Source organism: Mustela erminea, chromosome 14, assembly GCF_009829155.1.
Source record: "Mustela erminea isolate mMusErm1 chromosome 14, mMusErm1.Pri, whole genome shotgun sequence".
Lineage (NCBI taxonomy): Eukaryota > Metazoa > Chordata > Mammalia > Carnivora > Mustelidae > Mustela > Mustela erminea.
Window position 1 is genome coordinate 65,201,495 of NC_045627.1, and position 22,334 is coordinate 65,223,828.

Consider the following 22,334-nt stretch of genomic DNA (forward strand, 5'->3'; position numbering starts at 1 on the left):
CAGTGTACGGATAGTTGGCATCCTTGTGGGTGAGATAAGGGGACTCCAAATATGTTTTACTGTTGCACTCCCAAAAAAAAATATCTATTCTTTGAATTAGTTTGGATTAAAAATTCAGTTTACCAAATATTTTTGAGCTGCTGTTACATAGATATAAAGGGCTTATATCATAATTTCTATCCTTCAGAGTTTATTTTAATTTTTTTTTATTTTTAAAGATTATTTATTTATTTATTTGACAGACAGAGATCAAATAATGGTGTCTCATATATACCAAGTGACTTATAGCTAACCCAGGCCTCCCCCTATAAGTAGCTATATTCTTTTTTTTTTTTTTTAAACACAGGCTCCATGCCCAGTGTGGGGCTTGAAGTCATGACCCTGAGATCAGGAGTCACTTGCGCTACTGATTGGGCTAGTCAGGTACTCTAGCTATTTTTTTTGAGGGGGATAAAAAGGCCCTTGGTTCTTTATTGAGCCATGAGAAGTACCGCCACTATAACACGGCACAGGCTCCACATAGCACCTTGATGTGCTGTAGAAAATAGGATCTTTCTCCAAGCTTCATCCACGTTCTGCCATCTCTTGATAATGAAATGGAGATGTGATAGGAATCATCATGCTTCACTTTTTTTTTTTTTTAAGATTTTATTTATTTATTTGACAGATCACAAGTAGAGACAGAGAGGCAGGTAGAGAGGGTGGGGCAGGGAAGCAGGCTCCCCGCTGAGCAGAGAGCCCCATACGGGGCTTGATTCCAGGACCCTGAGACCATGACCTGAGCCAAAGGCAAAGGCTCAGCCCACTGAGCCACTCAGGTGCCCTGTCTTTCAGAGTTTAAAATCTAGTGTGAAAGTAAAGGTTTATGGATGTAAAATTATTATAAAAGCAAAGAAGTTTATATTTGATAAAGGATTAAGCTAATTATAATTAGCAACTAAGTGTATTAAAGTCCTCTCTAGTTATTAAAAGCATAATGACAGCCCATGTCCTTACTGCGAGACTCTTCTGAATGTCTTTACCTGTATTATTTTATTTTTAATCCTGACATTAACCCCTCAAAGCAAGTACTATAAGAATCACCTTTTTACAAATGAAGAAATTGAGGCACAGGTAAGTTAAGTAATTTACCCTAGATCACACAGATCACACATTGAGTAAATGGTAGAGCTGTCATTGACCTGGAGTTTTATAGTCATTAAAAAGAGGAAGGGCCAAAATTTCATTTTAGAAAAACTGTTCACTTTATGTAACAAGTACATTTTGAAATTTAATCTGAACTCAACTAACTTCTGTGAATTTGAGCAAGTTATTTTGATCACCTCTGCTAAAAAAACAGATGCTGCATCCAAACTAAGCTTCTCCTTGGATAAATTAAGAAAACAATTACCCAAGTATTCCAGAGAGAAATGTCTTGAGTCCCTTGATGCTCCAAGGGTTATTAAAGTTTTACCTGCAGATAACCAAGACTTCCAGAAGTTACAAGTCATTTACCTCATTCACTGCAGCTAAGAGAGGCCTGTGCTGCTGCCTCATAGGATTATTTCTTGCTGCATTTAACATGCATTAACAAGCATTTGGAAAGAGTTGAATTTCTCCTGGAAAGCTGAGTTGGCTTCTTAAGATCCTATTTTAAAAAAAAGCAAAAAACAAAAACAAAAAAACAAAGCAAAAACCCTTGTATTTTTCTAATCCAGGTTTTAGATCTACTTTCTCAAAGGCTTTCTTCAGGAGCAAGTTTTACCAAGTCATTAAGTCCTTTTTTATTGGACACAAAAATGTAAGGATTAGAGCACAAAGAGGAGGAGGGCAGTATTTTTTTTTCTTTCCTTATTTAAAACTGGCTGTATTTTTACCGTACTTTTTAATTGTGCTATAAGTGTGTCTCTGTTTTCCTCTGGCAGCCAGTGCTTCCATCATTCCCTGTTATTTATGGTAGAACTTAACTTTCTAATGCTAAAATAAAGGGAGGATGTGAGGGGGAAGTTGGGGAGAAGACTCTTAGTTTAAACTTTCTCCATCACAGAAATTTTATTTTGGTACTATTAACATTATTTAACATCCAGATGAGCAACCTCTCTCTGAGGAAGTTTACAGAAAGAGCAACCAGATTCCAGACAATTAAACTTTATTACTCTGCCTGAAACATTAAGTAGTGGTTTAGGAAAATGGTTTTTCATCTCCTCTCCTCTTGATGTTTATTGGTTATTGTGTGGGAGAGGACCTGTTTGTCCAACAAGCATATTGCCGGTGAACTTGGTCATGCTAGGTCCCTGTTGCACTTGGTTATATTTATTCTTGTCCCCCTCATCCCTCTCCCTCCCTACTTACCTCCCCATCTCTTCCTCATCTTTCTCCCCCTCCCCATGTCTTCCTACCCCTGCTTATCTCTCCAGCTTTTTCAGGGCCCTTACCTACCCCCTCCCAAGTGCCCAACTCTCTTCTCCCCCATTCCCAGGCATTCCTGTCCCTTCTCTCCTCTTCCCTCTCCCCCTTCTCTCACAACCTTCTCTCTTTCCCTGTCTTCCCTTTCCTCCAGCCTTCTCCCCTTCTGACTCCTTATTTCTTCTCTTCCTCCTCTTCTCTCTCCTCCTCTCCATAGTCACAGTGATCTGTAATTCTGTATCCTCCAGGATCAGATCTTGACTTCTCTGAGTCAAAGGAGATAAATTTTGCCTGCTCTAATTAATTTGTTACAGACAAAAAAAAAAAAAAAAAAAAAAAAAAAGTCCTCTAGATGGCACAGAAACATCCTCCTCCCCTACACATCAAATAATTGGCTGGTATATATTTTTTTCAAGACCAAAAAGGTATATACCCACCAAAATGTAAATGTTCTTTATTTGTTGATTGCGGAAATTATGGGCAATTTTTATGTTCTTTGTGCTTCCATGTTTTTCATATTGTCTATAGTATGTCTATTATAAATGCCGTTGTGTTTGTTTTTTTTTTAAACAAATCAGTCTTTCTCTGCTTGACCTCCCTCCAGATCCTTATATAATGAAAAGAAAAACAAAACAAAATGAAGAATCAGATTTAACGCTCTTGCGAGTATGAATTTGGTTTGCTATTTTGGTGTTTAGTTTTCCAGATCATTTTAACTTTCAAAACTGTGGCCCCTTGGACTGCAGCATGAAGCCTTGAAGAATTGATGTTATCGGGTGTCTGGGTGGCTTAGTGGGTTAAGCCTCCTGCCTTCTGCTCAGGTCATGTTCTCAGGGGTCCTGGGATCAGGCCCCGCATCAGGCTCTCTGCTTAGCAGGGAGCCTGCTTCCCTCCACCCCCTGCCCACCTCCTGCCTCTCTGCCTACTTGTGATCTCTCTGTCTGCCAAATAAATAAAATCTTAAAAAAAAGAAGATTTGTTATTATCATAGTGGATATTAAATACAGTGGATATTAAATACAGTCTCACAAGTTAGGCTTAACTCAAAGTTCTATAGGACTTTTTCTGCCTTTCTCTGCCCTCCCAAAAATTTAGTTCATGTTTTGTTTTTTGTAGTCTTCTATACTATGAGGGTGGTCAGTGTGAATGGATTTAGTGATTTGTACATAGATTTGGTTTCAGCACTGTTCCCAGTTTTAGGGGTTAGAGGGAACTGGTATTGGTGAGCTGCCATTCTGTTTTTGTTAGGCCTTTTTATTGGCCCTTGTTTACTGCCCTTAGTACTGATGATTATAAAAGGCATAAAATTCATGCCGTACTAGGCTGTGATATCGTCTCTGCTACAGTTAAATGTTAAAATTCCAAGTTCAGATTCAAGTTTGACCAAAAGAAAAACTTCTAGACTATTTCCTTCTCATTGGCTAACTGAGTTGTGGGAGTTAAACGTAAAATTAGATGGACTGTTCGAGACAAAGTTATGCATTTCCTAGCTATAGTGTGCTCATTTAAGAAAGGGTTAAATGGTATAGTTCGTGAATGGTTTTCTAGCTGCAGGGGTTTTTGAAAAGAGACCTAGGAATTATGCAGTTAATTGAATTCTTCAGGCATGGACTTACGGTCATTGAAAACATGTGAGTGAGCAAAATTCTCTTGCTTTGCTCCTAGATATAGTTCATACAGTGTCTTAGAAGTCCTGAATTCTTTTTTCTTTTTAAGAATTTTATGCCTGTTTATGCAGGTTGGACATTTTATATGATAAATATGACATTTTAAGAGAGTTTACACAGTGTATTTGTTCTCTTGCCTTGCCTCTCTCCCTGTTTGGTTTGTTTCTTTTGTTTTGTGGTTTGGTTTTTTTTTTTTTTTTTTTTTTTTCGTTTTCTTCTTATTTCCTCACTTCCCCAAGTCTGTATTACTGGTGCTTTTTCCCCATCTTGTGAGCAAAGTTTTAACAGTACGTAGGAAGTTAACTGCCTGGAGTCTTTTAAATATAAGTAACACGCAACCAGTAATAAGCTGTCGGTTGTTTTTTTGCTGCCTGCAAAGAAACATAAACACAGCGCTCATTTCTGGCAGGTTTTTACTGTCAGAGTTTCTCCTATTATATTTATCTTACAATTTGCCAGGGGGTGAAGTTATTAAGTTTTAGCAGCAGCCATCGATCAAGTTCACAAGTTAACACGATAAAGGCTCTGTGCCGCTCCGATCCGGGGAAATGATGATCCTCACTCGGTAATTAACTAAATGAGAAAGTTAAATCTTACTTGAGAGCTGGGAGAGATGAAAGAGAGGTGTTTGTCAGTTTCTCAGTGGAAATTAGAAGCAGTTTTCTGCAATTCCCTAAGCTGCTGCTCTGTCATATTTTACATAAGCTCTGGGAAAACGTCTTGTAATTAGTGCTGTCATGGAGGATTTTTTTTTTTTGCTGAAGGATGTTGGAATAATTCATTAGATTATCAAGAAAGGCTTGTGTCCTGAAATGATTAGCACAGTGAAATTTAAACCATTAACGATAACAAGTTTAGAGCTTGCTGCAGTGCAGAGGCACCCGGGGTATGTCTGTGCCTATTTCAATCATTTCTTATAATTAAACATTATGTCCTTCCCTCCCCCCCATCAGTAAGACCCATCCAAAAATCCTTTTAAGGTGGCACTGCCTACATCAGTGGGTTTACCAGCCTTGGAGGTGTGTGTAGTTAGTAGCTATAATAATGCAGCAGTAAATTAAACTGCTGTGAGTTTTTGGTTTAGAACAAAAGAACCTATTGGCCTGGAAGCTATGAAGTTGCATGAGGGAACCCACTACAGAAACAAGAGCCCCAGTTTTGAAGCCTAGCAGTGTTTAGTGACTATCTTATCTCTTGAACTGCCTCAGAATCCTGGAAATAATCAAAATAGCTTTGTTTTGATTTTGCTGAATTTTTTATATGGCTTTTCCTATAATTAGTAAGTTAAAAAAAAAGAAAAGATTGGCAAGTGTCCAGTCTTTAAGTAATCATGTATACTGGGATATTTGTGAGTTTGTTTTTAGTGAGTTTTGTTTGAAAGAATTGAAGTGATTGCAGGCTTTTTCTTTTTAGTTATTAGAAACCAGTCAGATTCATAATGTGAACTTTCCTTCTGCTGACAAATCTGCCCCTTCCTGTCTTCCATGTTCACTAATCAGATCTGACATATTTATGAGTTCACCTAATATGTAATCATATTTAGTAGAAGCTCTTAAAATATTAATATAATAATCCCACTGAGAAATGTGATGCTTACTTCTGTTGAAATGTATGTCCCATTCTATATGTAGGGCCACCATTTTCTTTTCATTTGCACTCTCAATTCACCCTCCCCACCACCCCTCTCAAAAGAGAATTGGAACAACAGACTACTTCTTTGGTTGCTGAAAGTTACAGTGGTTTTTTAACTGAAAATTAGAACAATAAAAGCTATGATACCACTTTTGAACACTCATTACGTCTCTTTCTGCATGTTCAATTTGTGGCCAGATCCTTTCTTTAATCCTTTAAAATTCTTAAATTAAAATCCTTTAAAATTCTTAAAAAGAAAAAAGAATTCAGGACTTCTAAGACACTGTATGAAGTTCAAGTTTTTCTTGAAGTCCCCTGTTAAATAAAAGATACCCAGATGCCAATGGGGCCTAACCCTTCTGGTTTCCTTTTTGTTTCTGTCCTAGCTCTTTGGGATCTCTAGAGCTCTTCTGGATCTTCCTGCTATCACCATGTCCCCATCCCTCTCTGTGCTTGCTTATCTCTTTGGGTCCTAATCAAAATGCAGACAACACCATTTCCATTTAATTTGGCCAGGACAGCGTTGAACTTCCAGAAAATACATTTTTGCCAAGAAATAAAGGAAAAACAAAACTTTAAAGTCAGTGCTTTTGAATTTTTATTTAACTAAAACCTGGCAACAGCCAATAGAGAGTATAGTATAGACCTTTAAAAAATCCTTTCTTGGGGCGCCTGGGTGGCTCAGTGGTTTGGGCTGCTGCCTTCGGCTCGGGTCATGATCTCAGGGTCCTGGGATCGAGCCCCGCATCGGGCTCCCTGCTCCGCAGGAAGCCTGCTTCCCTCTCTCTCTCTCTCTCTCTCTGCCTGCCTCTCTGCCTACTTGTGATCTGTCTGTCAAATAAATAAATAAAATCTTTAAAAAAAAAATCCTTTCTTTTCCCCCTTAAAGTTCTTGAATGTTTTACCCTTTTTCTTCTGGCCACAGGAACAAGAACCCTGGTTTTGTCACCTTCCAGGTTAATAACCAGATTAAACACTTGAAGGACCAGCCCTATTGAAGAAGTCAATTATTATATTGAAATAAATATGTATTATAATCTAAACTTAGAATTCTCAGCAGGTCCTCCTTCCTCCAGTGAGGATAAAATACCTTTCTTCCAAATACTTCCTAATCCAGCTCTTCTAATCTTGGCCATGATCTCCTCTTGCATGGATTATTTTTTCCACCTGCTAATTGGTCCTCCTCTGTTCATGCAACTTGTTCTTGTTATCCCCTCACCATTCTCTACATGGCAGCTAGTATAAATATTTCTAAAGGATTAAATCAGATGATGTCATACTTGACTCATTCAGAACCTCCAGGGGTTTTCCTTTACACTTCGGATGAAATCCAAACTCCTTACTGTGGCCCAGAAAGCCTTTGTGATCTGGCCCCAGGCCACCTCACTAACCTCATTTCCTGATATTCACTCTGCACCAGCCATACTAGCCTTCTTTCTGTCTTTCATTTGAACACACACCTTTGACTCCTTCGTATCTGGGGGCCTATTCGCAGATCTTCACAAGACTGACCCTCGTTATTCAGATCTCAGCTCTGGTGTTAACTCCTTTGCATCATTTCATGACCACCTCAGTTAGAGTAGACTGTACTATTCCCTCCCTTTTTTATGTTACCTTATTTTGTTTTCTTGACAATATTTATTGGTTTCTGAAGTTAACATATTTATTATATATTCTCTCCCTACTCCTCCCTAGAGAAGGTAAAGAAGCTGTGGTGCTACATTTTCTCTAGCACCTAGAAAAGTGCCCAGAGAAGTAACTCAATAAATGGTTGTTGGTTGACTGATAACTCTAAGGTTCCAGCCTTAGTCCAAGTTCTTGTCCTATCCCTCCTAGGCTATAGCCTTATCCCCATTACAACCCTTGCCCATTTTATTCTTAGACTCATTCCTCAGCTTAATCATTATGTCCCCTTTCCCCTGCTATGGGTTTCAATGCCTGAGTCTTTCCTCAAAGCCCTTTTTTAAAAGTTTTTATTTTATTTATTCTATTTTAATCATCCAGTGTTCATCACGGCAGGTGTACTCCTTAATCCCCATTAACTATGTATCAAGCCCCCCCTTGTCAAAGCCCTTCTTAAGGCCAAACAGAATCCTTAAATATCATAAATATTACTCTATCTAGCCCTTACATCCCCAGTTCCAAAGGGTGTCCTATGTCTGAAACATTTTTCTTTCTCTACTTAACCCACACCCTTCCCTGTGATTAAAGCAGGGTTTGATTGCCAGCTAGAAACATCTATCATCAATTCACCATCAAGTTCATCCAGTCCATACTGCATCTTCCAACCTGTACTCAACACAGTTAGCAGATTGAGCTCACTTGATACTGCAGTGGTGGTGGTTAGGCTAGTTGATGTCTGTATTTTCCCTCCTGGCTCAGCTTCAAAAGAATTCATGGTAATTTTGAAAGGGGTGCTTGTAATATTTTTCAGGGGTGGTAGGTGGGAAATGTTAGCCTTTAGCCTTTGAGGACTAAGCTGAGAAGAGTCATATAAATGCTTAAGTCCTTTCATTTTATGTGCCTGTCATCTGACAGCTTCTTTCTTCCTTTCTTTCTTTTGGAACTGTTCGTTGTAAACAGAAAAGCAAAAGATCTGTGCAGTTAGTGTTACCATTAAACTGAGGTTGTTTGTCAGCTTTCCTAGACATTTGAACAGTAGTGGTTGAGTCATCAAGCTTTTGTTGGGAAAGCCAAATCAATTCTATTGCCACCAGTAACCATTACCCTTTCTCCCATACACTCTAATATACAACCTTTTGATTTTTTAATAATTGAACTTTTCACTGTGCCCTTGTGGATTTTCAGAGGTTCTGAAATTGAAATTTTGCTACTTTTACTTCGGCCATTAGTAGAAAAATCTGTATGGGAGAATGATAGAGGGAAGAGGCTTGATAACAAAGACCTTTTTCTCTGAGTGCTCTATAAATGTAATATCTTAGTTACAAATGAAACTAATATTGCAGTAACATTTATCCTTAGAAATACTCTATCCTTGGAAGTTTCAATTTTATCAAAATATAATTTACATACAATAAAATACACCCATTTTAAGCATGTAGTTTGATGAATTTTGGCAAATGGATACAGACAGCTGTGTAACAGTCAAGCTGTAGAACACGTTTATTGCCCCAGAAACTTCCCTTGCACCTTTACCCAGTCAGTCCCACCCCCACATCCAGCTCCAGTCAGCCACTGATCTGTTTTTATCATTACAAATTAGATTGTTGTTCCTAGAGTTTCATATAAGTAGAGTCATAAAGTATGAGTTTTGGTACCTGACTTCTTTTGTTCAGCATGTGTTTGAGATTCATACATATGATTTTGTGTATCTGTGGTTCATTCCTTTTATTTCTGAGTACTATTCCATTTTACAGATAGGTTTCAGTTTGCTTTTCAACTTTTGGTGGACAATGAGTTTTTTTTTTTCAGCTTGGGACTATTATGAACATATATGTACAAGTATTTGTGTAAAGATGTTTTCATTTTGTAGGGGAGGTAAGTGCCTAGCAGTGGAGTTGCTGGGTCATATGATAAGCATCTGTTCAGTTTTTTAAGAAACTGCTCCCTGTGTTCTAAAGTAGTTGTATCTTTAACTATTATTGCCAGCAATATATGAGAGTCCAAGTTGCTCTTCATCTTTGCCAGTATGTTTAGTCTTTTTCATCTTAGCCATTCTCATAAGTGTATAGTAGTATCTCATTGTGATTGTTTTTAAAGATTTTTTTTTATTTATTTGACAGAGAGGGATCACAAGTAGGCAGAGAGGCAGGCAGAGAGAGAGGAGGAAGCAGGCTCCCCACCAAGCAGAGAGCCCGATGCAGGGCTCTATCCCAGGACCCTGAGACCACGATCTGAGCCAAAGGCAGAGGCTGAACCCACTGAGCCTCCCAGATGCCCCTTTCATTGTGATTTTAATTTGCATTTTCCTAGTGACTAATGATGTTGAATATCTTTCCATGAGCTTGTTGGCCATCCATGATTCTTTTCTTGTGAAATGTCTATTCAGATCTTTGGTTCATTAAAAAGAAAAAATGAAACAAAACAAAAAAAAACTAGGGTTATTTGTTTTCTTATTATCGAGTTTTAAGAGTTCTTTATATATACTGGATACAAGTCCTTTGTCAAAAATATGTATTGCAAATGTTTTTTCCCAGTTTGTGGTTTGTATTTTTAACTTTTTCTTTTCTAGAAATCAGAAATTTAAAATTTTGCCACATGCTAATTTATCATTTATCTATTTTTTCCTTAAAAAAAAAAAAAAAAAGGTCTGTGCTCTAGTGCCCTGTGTATAAAATGTTTGCCTGTCTCAAGAGTACCAAGATTTTCTTCTATGCTTGCTTCTAGACATTCTGTGTTAGCTCCTACACATATGTCCAGAATCCACCTAAGTTAATTTTTATACATGGTTGATAGTAAAGAACAAAGTCTTTTGTTTCTGTATGGGTATCCAGACATTTCAGCATCATCTTTTGAAAGGATTATATTTTCCTTATTGAATTTTCTTGGCACCTTTCTCAAAAATGAGCTGGCCATATGTAAGTCTCTTTGTGGAGTTTGTATTCTGTTCCATCGATCTACATGTTTGTCCTTATAGCAAAGTCACACTATCTTGATTACTATTGCTTTATTGTTAAGTCTTGAAATTCAGTCGTGTGAGTCTTCCATCTTTGTTTTTATTTTGTAAGATCGCTTGGCTAACGTTTAGGTCCTTTGCATTTCCATTCAAATTTTAGAATCTGCTTGTTAGCTTGCTTGCTGGAATTTCATTGCTACTACATTGACTCTTATCAATGGATCAGTTGGAAAGATGAACATCTTAACCATATTCAGTCCCATTTGTGAACATAGTATCTCTCTCCATTTATTGAAGTCTTTTAAATTTTCCCTCAGCACTGTTTTGTTGTTTTCAGTTTTACAGGTATTAACACATATGTTGTTAAATTTAGCCCTAAGTATGACATTTTTTAAATGCTATACATTGTATAGGTAGACAGTTTTAAAAAGTGTATATATATATATATATATTTTTTTTTTTAATGAAATAAATAAAGTGCTTACCCTTGGTGGGACTAGTGACCCAATAAAAGGAACACAAGGCAGGGGTTATAATCCTCATGGTAATCTGCTTCTTGATCTAGGCTCTAGTTAAATTCTGAAAATTCATCAAGCTATACGCTTGAGATTATGCAGTTCCATGTACATTTGCGGCAATGAAAATTTTAAAAATATATATTACACAGTGAGAAAGAAGGATGTGTTTTCAAAAGGAGAAGGAAAGGCCAACACCAGCGGTGTCAGAAGTTCATCAAGAGTGTTGGTTTAGGGCGCCTGGGTGGCTCAGTGGGTTAAGCCGCTGCCTTCGGCTCAGGTCATGATCTCAGGGTCCTGGGATCGAGTCCCGCATCGGGCTCCCTGCTCAGCAGAGAGCCTGCTTCCCTCTCTCTCTCTCTGCCTGCCTCTCTGCCTACTTGTGATCTCTCTCTGTCAAATAAATAAATAAAATCTAAAAAGAAAAAAAAAAGAGTGTTGGTTTATTGAGCGTTTTCCTGTGTGCCAGGTGGTGAGCTAAGCATGGTTTTCTTAGATTATTTTATTTGATCCTCACAAAACCCCAGTGGAATATATCCTATAATTTGGAGCTGAGGGAAGCAGAGACTCAAGGGTGGGGGGGAATCAAGTTGTTTATGCCATGACACACAGCTAATAAATCAAGGGGCTAGAATTAGACACCAGGTCTTTGGATTGTAGAACCAAAGCTCTTAACACAGTGTGGTGTAGTAGTTAAGAGTAACTCATTCAAAGTGATGATGGCTGAGGTGTGTATCTTTCTACCTCACAAGGAAATACTTTGTTTTGGGGGTGATAACTAAAATGCAGTGCCTGCTGGTGTAGCCTAGACAGTTGGGAAATTCATGAACTCTCAGTTTATACTTCATTTCTAATAGCCAAATGGTTTAGGTCCCATTTATTATTTGATCATTGGAAATATAAGAAAGTCCTGGGGAGCCTGGGTGGTTCAGTTGGTTGGCCGTCAGTATTTGGCTCTGGTCATGATCTAAGGGTCCTGGGATCGAGTCCTGCATCCGGCTCCCTGCTCAGTGGGGAGCCTGCTTCTTTCTCCCTCTCTCTCTGTGATCTCTCTCACTCTCATTTTCTCTCAAATTTTTTTTAAAAAAATTTCTCTAAAAAGTATATATATATGAAAGTCCTGACTGAACTTTAGCTCCTGCAGTGGAATAATCAAACTTGTGAAATCCTTAGGCATTTTTATCTGTTACTAGTCTGATAACTACTGATCAAGCATGACTGACTCCCTGTGATTATAGAAACATCTCGTTTGTTGAAGGTTATAAATAGAATTATTTCCTTACCATCGCTGATTATTGTTCTCTGTTACTGGCATTTCTGGAAAACAATACCCTTGGTAGCATCAAACTCCAGTCCATTTCTACCTTTTAAAAGACAAAAGGACAAATTTATAAAAAATGATGGAGTGGGAGGTTTGGGTTGTTGAGGTGAGAAGTGGCATTTGGTCAAGCTTGTATACCCACTCGTTCATTAGCTCACTCAATCTTACTCCATATTTCACAAGTTTTCCTTTTCTGAAATGCAAACAAATAACCTACACAAAAGGCAGCTCTGAAATTCCCCAAGGCCTGTGTCCCAACAAGGTTCTTATTAATCATTTTTAGTCTCTATCATAGACAAGAGTGGCACTTATGCTAGAAAACATCCAGCTCCATACACCAGGGCTTGTTTCTTACAGGTGTTAGCTTTTTCTGTGCAAAATGGCTAATACCATTCTTGAAAATATACTTTCAGATCTATCAGGAGTCATTTGTAAAGCAGCCTGTATGCAGGATTTAATGTTTAGAAATTAAGCCAGACTATGCCTCAAATAGCAGAAGTTGATTATACAAATATGTTAGCTTTATGGCACATTCAGCATGTCCAGGCAGGTATGAGCTCCATAGTAACATTGGCCTCCCTGCCAGATTGGGATTGCCTCAGACAAATATGCCAAATATCTATCAGATTACTTTGAAAAGTACCAATTGTACCGCTTTGTGATTACCCTCTAAAGAAAGCCAACTTTTTTCAGAATAGCAAAAGTTTCTGTTGATTTCTGAATCTTCTCCAAGTGTCCCCAGCTTCAAATTTGCACATGATCCTTGTCTTTTTTTTTTCCTCATACCCAGTCTGTCAGTAAATCCAGTTTGCTCTGCCTTCAAAATACATATTGAGTCCCAATTATTTCTTACCACCTCTATAGCTACTACTCAGGTCCAAAAGATTGTTCTCTTCCATGGACTACTGTAAAGTTGTCTCTTTTTTTTTTTTTTTTTAAGATTTTATTTATTTATTCGACAGAGAGAAATCACAAGTAGATGGAGAGGCAGGCAGAGAGAGAGAGAGGGAAGCAGGCTCCCTGCTGAGCAGAGAGCCCGATGCGGGACTCGATCCCAGGACCCCGAGATCATGACCTCCAATGCGGGACTCGATCCCAGGACCCCGAGATCATGACCTGAGCCGAAGGCAGCGGCTTAACCCACTGAGCCACCCAGGCGCCCTGTAAAGTTGTCTCTTAATTAGTCTCCTTCTTATTTCCATTTATGTCCCCTATAGTCTGTTCTTCACACAGTAGTGATCCTTTTAGAAGGTGTCAGATCATGTTACTCTCGGGCTTCTAGGTGATTCTCCATGTGACCTTTTTCTCTGCATAGCTTCCCATCTTCCCAACTTCCCTCTCCAGGAGGGTAGCCTGAATCTCTTACAGGGTGGCTCAAGGCTCTAAGAAAAAGTAAGCAGAAGCTGTGTGGGCTTAGGAGTCCTGGAATGTCACTTTCTCCCCATTCTGTCAGCCAAAGCTCAGATTCAAAAGCTAAGATAAATTCTACCTTTTCATGGGAGGAATGGCATTCTTTTGAGGCAGGGATGGAATTGTCCCAGGCCATCACTGGACATTAGCTGTCACCACATAAATGATCTGGATGACCTGGCTTGGACTACTCCAACTATACTATCCACCCTGGGCCTTTTACCTATTCCTTGAACATGTCAGAGAGACTGCCACCCAGGACCTTTGCCCTCAAATTCCCTTTGCCCTAGATGTTTCTTCCCTTGTGTAACAAAATGTCTAGTTCCCACATTTCCTTCATGTCTCAGTTTAAATGCCATCTCTTTAGAGAAGCTATCTCTGACCCCTCAGACTTAAATAACTATATTAGGTTTTTTTGTGGTTTTTTTTTAAATTGCTACATAACAAATGAGGTTAAAATGGCACCCATTCATCAGCTCACAGTTTTCTAGGTCAGAATTCTGGCACAGCATGGCTCGGGTTCCTCAGCTCCTAGTATCACAAGACTGAAGTGAAGATGCTGACCAGGCTGAGTTCACATCTGGAGGCTCTGAGGGAAAATTCTCTTCTCAGATCATTGTTGTCAGAATACAGTACCTTGCCTTTGTAGGCTTGAGGTCCCCATTTCCTTACTGACTGTCACCTGGGAGCTCAGTCAGCTCCCAGAGGCTGACCACATCCTTTTACACGTGGTCCCCCTTCTTTTTCCGCAACCAATTAGAGGGAACTCTCTGCTTTTAAAGGGCTTATTTGATAGGTCAGACCCATTGCAGTAATCTCCCCATCTTAAGGCCAGCCGATTTGGCACCTTAATTAAATCAAAGCAGTACCTATATGTTTGTTTGAATACTTGAGGGAAGATATGTGTACACCACGAGCTGAGCCGAGAATCTTGGGGTCAACCATCTTAGAATTTTGCCTGCTACAATAACATGTGATTTTTTCCTATTCCCTTATTTTTCTTAATAGCACTATCCACCTTATATTTTCTGTTTATGGTTTTATCATGCTGTACACACTGCAGTATAAGTGCCTGATGGTAGAGACTGCTATTTTTGTTCAGTGTTGTATTCCTAGCACTTAGGACAGTGTTTGACACATTGTAGGTGCTCAGTTGATACTTACTGAATGAACTAATAAATAAAAAGATTTTGTGGCATGTAATTTTGATTTCTTTTTTAGAAGGAGAGGTTAGATTAAGCATATAAATGTTACAGTTAAGCTTTATCTCCAAAGGTACTAGAGTCTCAAATTATTCATCAGCCTTTCTTTGCATGGAAGGTTTCTTATTTGACTGTTAAAAAACGTAATTGTAGTTGTATAAATGCCCAGTAACTGGTGTATACAAGAAAAAACAAATTAGCTTTTTTGCTTGCTAGTAATAATAACCTAGCATGCTTTCAGCTTTCATCTGTAGATCTCCAAATAATATCTTCCTGTGAACTTTTAGAAATGGATGCCTAGTTGTCCAGCATTGTTCCTGATTTACCAACTTACCGTGGTCTTTGTGTGGCTTTCCGTGTAATTGTTCACAAATATCCAGTTACTAATGAGTAACAGTGTGAGCTCCAACATACAGACATAACAAAGGATGCCAGATCAGAAAAGTATCTATTTCCCTCCTTTTCAATACTTACTGTTTATGTTTCTTTTTAATCCACTCCTTCTACAGACAAAACTTGCCAATGGCACTTCCAGTATGATTGTGCCCAAGCAACGAAAGCTCTCAGCAAGCTATGAGAAGGAAAAAGAACTGTGTGTCAAATATTTTGAGCAGTGGTCAGAGTCCGATCAAGTGGAATTTGTGGAACATCTTATATCCCAAATGTGTCATTACCAACATGGGCACATAAACTCGTATCTTAAACCTATGTTGCAGAGGGATTTCATAACTGCTCTGCCAGGTATGTCTACGGGTACTTGTGCGCTATTAATTTGCCTGGAAGATATGTTACAATGGTAGTGGAACTGGAGTTTCATCTCTCTTTTTAGAAGTCTTTATTGGCTTGATTTTTATAAACTGAGTCCTTTAATCGTACCTTCTTGGGGGTATAAATACCCAAAATCACTCTCTGGAAATAGAGACTCCTCTTTCCCCTGTCTTCTCTGCATCTCGTGCCCTTCTAGTCATCCTGTTCTTACCCACTGAGAGATGCAAATAAAATATTTTCCAAGGTATTACCTTGATAATGTGTCTTAGTTTTTAAGATATGCTAACTTATGTACTTGGATTTCTATGGGAATTTATCGACAATATTTAAATTATAGGACTGAATAGGAAGCATTTTTAATTGAGTATTTTGAAAAAGTATCTCAGGAGTCTTATGACATTAAATATGTAAACTCCCGGTTTTGCAGTCTCACTGTTTGCAGACTGCAAAGAGCTCTCAAAAACTATATATATATATAAATATATATATTTAAATACACACACATGCACATATACACTTAAAATTTTATTTTTCAGGGGAGGATGATGTGGTTTTACTGAATGCTCGATGTGATCCTAGGACACTTTGTAGACATCAGTATTTGGGGCAAATACTATCTCAAGAAAACATAAGATTGTCCTCTTTGCTAAAAGTTTATTTTAGAAGAAAATATAGTGCAGAGGTGCCTGGGTGGCTCAGTCAGATTAAGTGTCTGATTCTTGATTTTGGCTCGGGTTGTGATCTCAGGGTCAGGTCAGGAGATCAAGCCCTGCCTTGGGGTTCATTCTTTCTCTCCCTCTCCATTTCTTCCTCCCTCACACTAGCACTCTTTCTCTTTAAAAAAAAAAAAAAAAGAAAGAAAGGAAGAAAGAAAATAGAGTACAAAAGATGAGTGAATCTGTAAAATACCATATCTTGGTGTTTTTTTAGTTTTTCCAGTTTCCTGATTATAGAAGTTACAGGAATTTTGGGAAACTCAAAGCAGTTTAAAATATAAAAATGAAATTTCCCAGAACCCCACCGTTCAGAGAGCGCTGCTAATATGCTGTTAATATTTTGGCCTTACTATTTAACTAATAGCTGATATGCTATTAATATTTGGCCTTACTATTTTTTCTAGTTGTGTATATTTCCTTCTAAAGCTGGGATCATAAGTGTTTGTAACATTTTCTCTCACTGTGTTTTCTTAATGTATTTTCCTATGTGTTCTTTTAAAACATAATTATTTATAGTATTATATATTCTTTATGATAGCTGAAACACATATTATTTAACACCTTTTTGGAACATATAGGTAGTTTAAAATGTTTTTCCTATTATAAACTTTGCTGTAGTGGACATTCTTACTAATCTTTTGGGCATTCTAGGAAAAAACAACCGAAGTGGTTTTCTTACATTAAGGAATTATGAACATTTTCAAGGTTTTTAATACTTGTGCAAACTGTCCTCCATGAAAAATATACCAACCCTCTGTAAAACTGTGTATTACTTCTTTGCTTAATCTTTGCCAATTATCTTTTTGTAAATTTGTTTTTCCAAAATTGGAATTTAAATCCCCTTTTAAAACAAAAGAAATACCTATTTATAACTTAGAAATAGCCATTTTAAAGCTAAATTTGTACCTATATTTTTTGTTAAATAGAATAGACTTCTGCCCCCTCTTCACTCACTGGATTTTGTTTTAGCCATAGGCAAATAGTTTTCATTGTGTGAACAATCTGTGTACCTCATTATTGTGCTCTCCCCAATTATCAAGACATGCCACTATCTCAAGCATATACCGCTAAGAACTGAACAGGAGTTGATTAGACCTGTGTGTTGTTTGCCTAATCCTGATCCCTGGTGTGTATCTGCTGACCATTTTCTAAGATATTAAATCATCAGTCTAATGTTTTATGACCATTTTAACTTATAAACCTACACCATCTGGCTACATTTAGTAAACCAAACTACTTCAAAAAAATGCCTATAATCAATTAATGTAATGGGTTTGTTTGGAGTGTTAGGTGAAATTACTTCCAAAGACTTACTGTAGGGACATAGTGAAAGATCAGGAACAATTTGATGATAGCCATTAAAAACACAGGAATGGATTTTGGAAACTTCTGATGGTGTAGAAAGTTTCGATTTAAACATGCAGGAACTGTACCATCACTGTTTTTTGCATGAAGAACTAATTGTTATATCTTTAATTGGCTTATAGTCATTTTCCTTTAATAAGAATTAGGTGATGGATGCCTCCATCTGCTTGTGCTTAAATATGAACATGTGATGTCAGCCAAACAAAATCCATTTAATGCTTTCTTTTCCAAATCTGCTGAAAAATGTGACTGATATCCATACAATTTTATAATTAGAATAATGTTTAAGCACATTTGATTGTTGCTAATGGCGTCCAAGTGTGTCTTTGTGTGCTTCAAGTGAAAGACACTAAATGAAATGTGGTATTCTCTTTCCTATTTGTTAAGTTTGTGCCTCAGGGAGTCAGAGTATGAAGGAATCCTTCTGCACTATTTAAGTCTTCAGCAAACCTCTGATATGTAACCTGAAAGAGAAGTAACTTTGAATGTGTTTGTCTCACTTGTGAATTAGAACAGCAGCCAAAAGCTTTATTAGTATGATCATCCTATTTCATAGGATCTATTCCTCTGAGGCCTCAGTTACAGATTTGGGTGGTAGAGTATTTTAATTGGGAAGCCCATCCAGTTTAGTCAACCCAAGATCTACTTCCACTGTTTTCCTCTGTACATACTACAAAATGGTCTCTGAAATGCTAACCAAGTTATTTATTGGTCTGGGGTGTTTTTTGTTTTTGTTTTATTTATTTGTTTTTGTTTTTGTTTGGCCAACTGTCATTTATAGCAGCAACTACTCTCAAATGTAGTTTTTTTAAACATCTGAAATTAAAGTCATACTTGAACTTAAACAAACCTCTCTGTCTTTCCTCTCGGGATGTTCCTATTACCAGTTTGTATTTCCTTCTTCTCCTTTCTACATGCCCAAAATTCTATAACCCAGCACATTCTGACTTAGTGCCTCTCCCCCAGTACATTTAAAGGATATTTCTTTTACTGAACAGCTTTGGAACTGCAGCAGTAATAGAAAGAGAATGAGAAATGGACCTAATATAGAGATTTGGGGGGGTCTGAATCACAGACTTTGAGATGCCATCCATAGAACATCCCCTAGTGCTGAAATCCATATAGATAGATGTGAATTGTTTTTCTGGAATCCTTTTTATTTTTAATGTCTTGGGGGGTTTGCTGGTTGTTAGCTTTAACTTCCTTATCTAAAGGAAGATGGAAAATATTGTTCATTTCTGTAACCTTATGGAAAAATTATTGACACTCATTTTACCCAAGTTTCTGTTTGAAAAAGAAACTGGACCACACTAGGGACCATGATGTGCCTTCGGAGCAGAATGAATGCTATTCTGTTTTCAAGGACCTTTTGTAAAAAATCATACACCACCTATATTCTTCTTCTTTGCCTGCACCCCCCCTCCCCCAACAGCTCGGGGTTTGGATCACATTGCTGAGAACATTCTGTCATACCTGGATGCCAAATCACTATGTGCTGCTGAACTTGTGTGTAAGGAATGGTACCGAGTGACATCTGATGGCATGTTATGGAAGAAGCTCATCGAGAGGATGGTCAGGACAGATTCTCTGTGGCGAGGCCTGGCAGAACGAAGAGGGTGGTAAGCCTTTTAACTCTCTTACTATTACAGATGAACTTCAGGACCTGGCCATTCAGAATCTTTGGAATAACACTGGGAACTAGTGAGACTGCTTATCATTAATATGTGATTTAGCTGGTTTATAGTACAAAATGTAAAATAGTTGTACATGTACTTAGGCATTTTTCTTCTGACCAATCACTGATAAATGACATCATAATGTGTTAATATGGTTTTATAAAAAAATTATTAAAAACTGACTTCCGTTGAGAGCATTCTGTTCTCTGGGCAGAAACTAGTGTCCTGACAAAGGACTGAGAGGCAGTTTGTAAGACAGATGACTTTAAATCACACAGAAGCCATCAGATGCCTGAAATAATCCTGAACAAATAAGTATTTTCTCCTCGGGAAGATTTCTTTTTTTTTTTTTTTAAAGATTTTATTTGTTTATTTGACAGACAGAGATCACAAGTAGGCAGAGAGGCAGGCAGAGAGAGAGAGAGGGAAGCAGGCTCCCCGCTGAGCAGAGCGCCTGATGCAGGACTCGATCCCAGGACCCTGAAGATTTCTTGTCTTTAATCCATGCCTGTGGTATTTTCTCACCTTTGTAATCAAAATTACTTTTACACTCAACTAGAATAAGAACTCTAGTCATCAGAAAGAGTGAAGTGTGGGGTCTAGAGTATATCACTTTTTCTTCATAAGATCCATATTTTGTCAAGATTGTACTGCTCAATCCCAAATTCCTTAAGGCATTATATAGTTAGCAGCCTAAGAGACTTCACCAGTTTTGTTGTTCTTTTAACATACAGGTACCATTTCATTAGAACTTACAGAAGATACCTTCTGTATGTAATTTCCTCTCAGAGGATATCTCTAGAATGTCACTATAAGAAAGTTAGGTGTGAATATTTCATAAGTAAAATAAAGGTGACATAGTAAGTATTTTAGCTGATAGATATGCACCAGCAGGTATATGTGCGCTCAGGGATCTCCTGAGCAATTAATTTTATCAATTATTTATCTTGGACCATAAAAAGATACAAAACAGTTAAGAAAAGAGGATCAGCTTTTCTTAGCAATTTTCATTAAAATATAGTTGGCTTCTTTTTTTTTTTTTTGCAGCTTTGAAATTCATTAATATATTATAAACATAATGACCTCTAAGTATTATACTAAGTGCTTCAAGAAATTTTTGTCATTCTGACTATTAAGAAGACTTTAAAATTTCTTTCAAATTCAGTTAAAGGAAGCAAACATCAGGCAGTTGTTTGGCTCTATAGAAATGAATAAATGAAAGCATAATGTTATTCTTCTCAGATATGTTTTTATTTTTACTGTATAGAAAAATCAAAGCCTTTCATAACTTACTTTATACTTTGGAAATAAACTCTTTATAGTTTAAAAAGGCAAGAAAATATATAGTTATATGGGACTCCCAAGTCCATCATTTTGTTAAGCATGTCAGGACCAGCCTTAGATATAGAGCAGTTGCTGACATGGGAGAATTTTAGGGTAGCTAGGAATATTCCACTACCCCTCATGGGAAAATAAAAGAAGAGAAAAGAAAAGAACAAAAAAAAAAAAAAAAGAAGAAGGAGAAAAGAAGGTCCTTTAAATTGGAACTTCTGGCCTGAAATCTCTTATCACAGGGATTCACTCCCATAGTGATAAAGGTTTTCTTCCCTGTTAAAATACACTTTGCTCACATTTGGACTGTAAATAATAGTAAATCTTTATCAGACATTGGGAGTTCACAGATTCTTTTTTTAAAGGCAAGAAGAAGTAGGTGGGCACATTTGGGCAGATGCATGTGAAAATGCCAAAGATAAGTGTAGGCTCCTGCTTGGCGGTGGCAGTAAATAGCAGGATCTGTTACATTAGTTATAAAGAAAGAAAACAAACAAGATCATTGAAAAGATGGCCTTTTGGCCTTTTAAAGGGGTATGTGAAGGGATGACTAAGGAATAATCTAGGATCCAGTATTAATTTTATTACTTTTTCCATTATCTGTTCAATCACAGGAACCCATTCCTGTTCTTCTGAGTATCCTTCAGAGTTGAGACCATATTCCTTTGTCTTAAGCCACATTTGTCATCTTAGCTTCATAAAGCCCCATGAAATTACAAGTATTTGTCCACCCCATGAAGACCTCCACTAATAGTCCCTTGACTTTTCTCTGGCTGCTTCTATTTTTAAATGTTGCCTTTCTTCTTGTGTTAGTGTCCTCCCCAACTTTTTAAAAAATTTTAATCTATGATCACTTTCTCATCTTCTTTCAGATTGTTTTACTAAGCCTACTGTGTCAATAAAATCTTTCTGTCATACCTTTCCCCAGATGCTGGCTTTGAAAGTTTCTTTCATTTCCTCCAACCAAAAAAAAAAAAAAGTAAATATAGTTCTGTAGTGAAACTTCAGGTTTAAATTCTACTCCACTGTTGTATTTTGTATCTATATGACAGAGTTCATGACATGAACTCTTTTCATTTTCTGTCTTGAATAATATTGAATGCGCTCTTTCTGCTCAGTAATGGTAACTCTTAAAAGTGTAATAAAAGATCACTTGGGGAAGTCCATTTTCTTAATCAGCAGATCACATTTTACGATAACATTCTAAATTTAATATTTAGCATTTATCATGTACTCATTCTCAGAGGTACTAGGCATTTCACATAGAAGTGGTCCCTGTTGTCAGAAGCTTCCATCATAAAAGGTTTTGACTTACAACACAGATCTAGACTGAAAAACTGATTTTTAACACTTTTTTTTGTAGCACCTTTAACTTGAAAGAAATTTAGATACTTTAGCCAGCATGAGATCAGAGGCTTATATGGTTTCTCTTTTCTTGGGATGTAGAGATAAGTTTCATTATGTATGAAGAAAATCCTGGGGTGCCTGTATTCAATTACCAAAGATGAAAAGGGGGGACAGGAATCTATGAGGGATGGTGGGCCCTGGGAGACAATAAAGTAGGTAAGAGTGTAGGCTCTGAAGTTAGACTTAGATTCAAATTCCAGGTCTACTTGCTGGCTATGTGACCTTGAACAAGCTACCTAATCTCCATGACATTTGATTTATTTACCTGCAATACAAATGTAGTGATTCTTACCTCATGATAGGATGTTGGAATTGAAATTACCAAGTTACATTTATTAACCAGACTTTAAATTTCTTCATGC

General features: G+C 37.4%; 1 protein-coding gene across 13 annotated transcripts in view; it reads left to right on the forward strand.

Annotated features, from left to right (window-relative positions):
• The window catches only part of BTRC (beta-transducin repeat containing E3 ubiquitin protein ligase), a 180,861-nt gene that overhangs the window by 140,250 nt on the left and 18,277 nt on the right, over window positions 1–22,334 (forward strand). For all 13 annotated transcript variants that reach the window (XM_032312233.1, XM_032312225.1, XM_032312223.1 and 10 more), the window contains 2 exons: window positions 15,218–15,449; window positions 18,990–19,176. In XM_032312233.1, coding sequence (XP_032168124.1) covers window positions 15,218–15,449; window positions 18,990–19,176 — 419 coding nt within the window. The remainder of the gene's footprint in view (window positions 1–15,217; window positions 15,450–18,989; window positions 19,177–22,334) is intronic.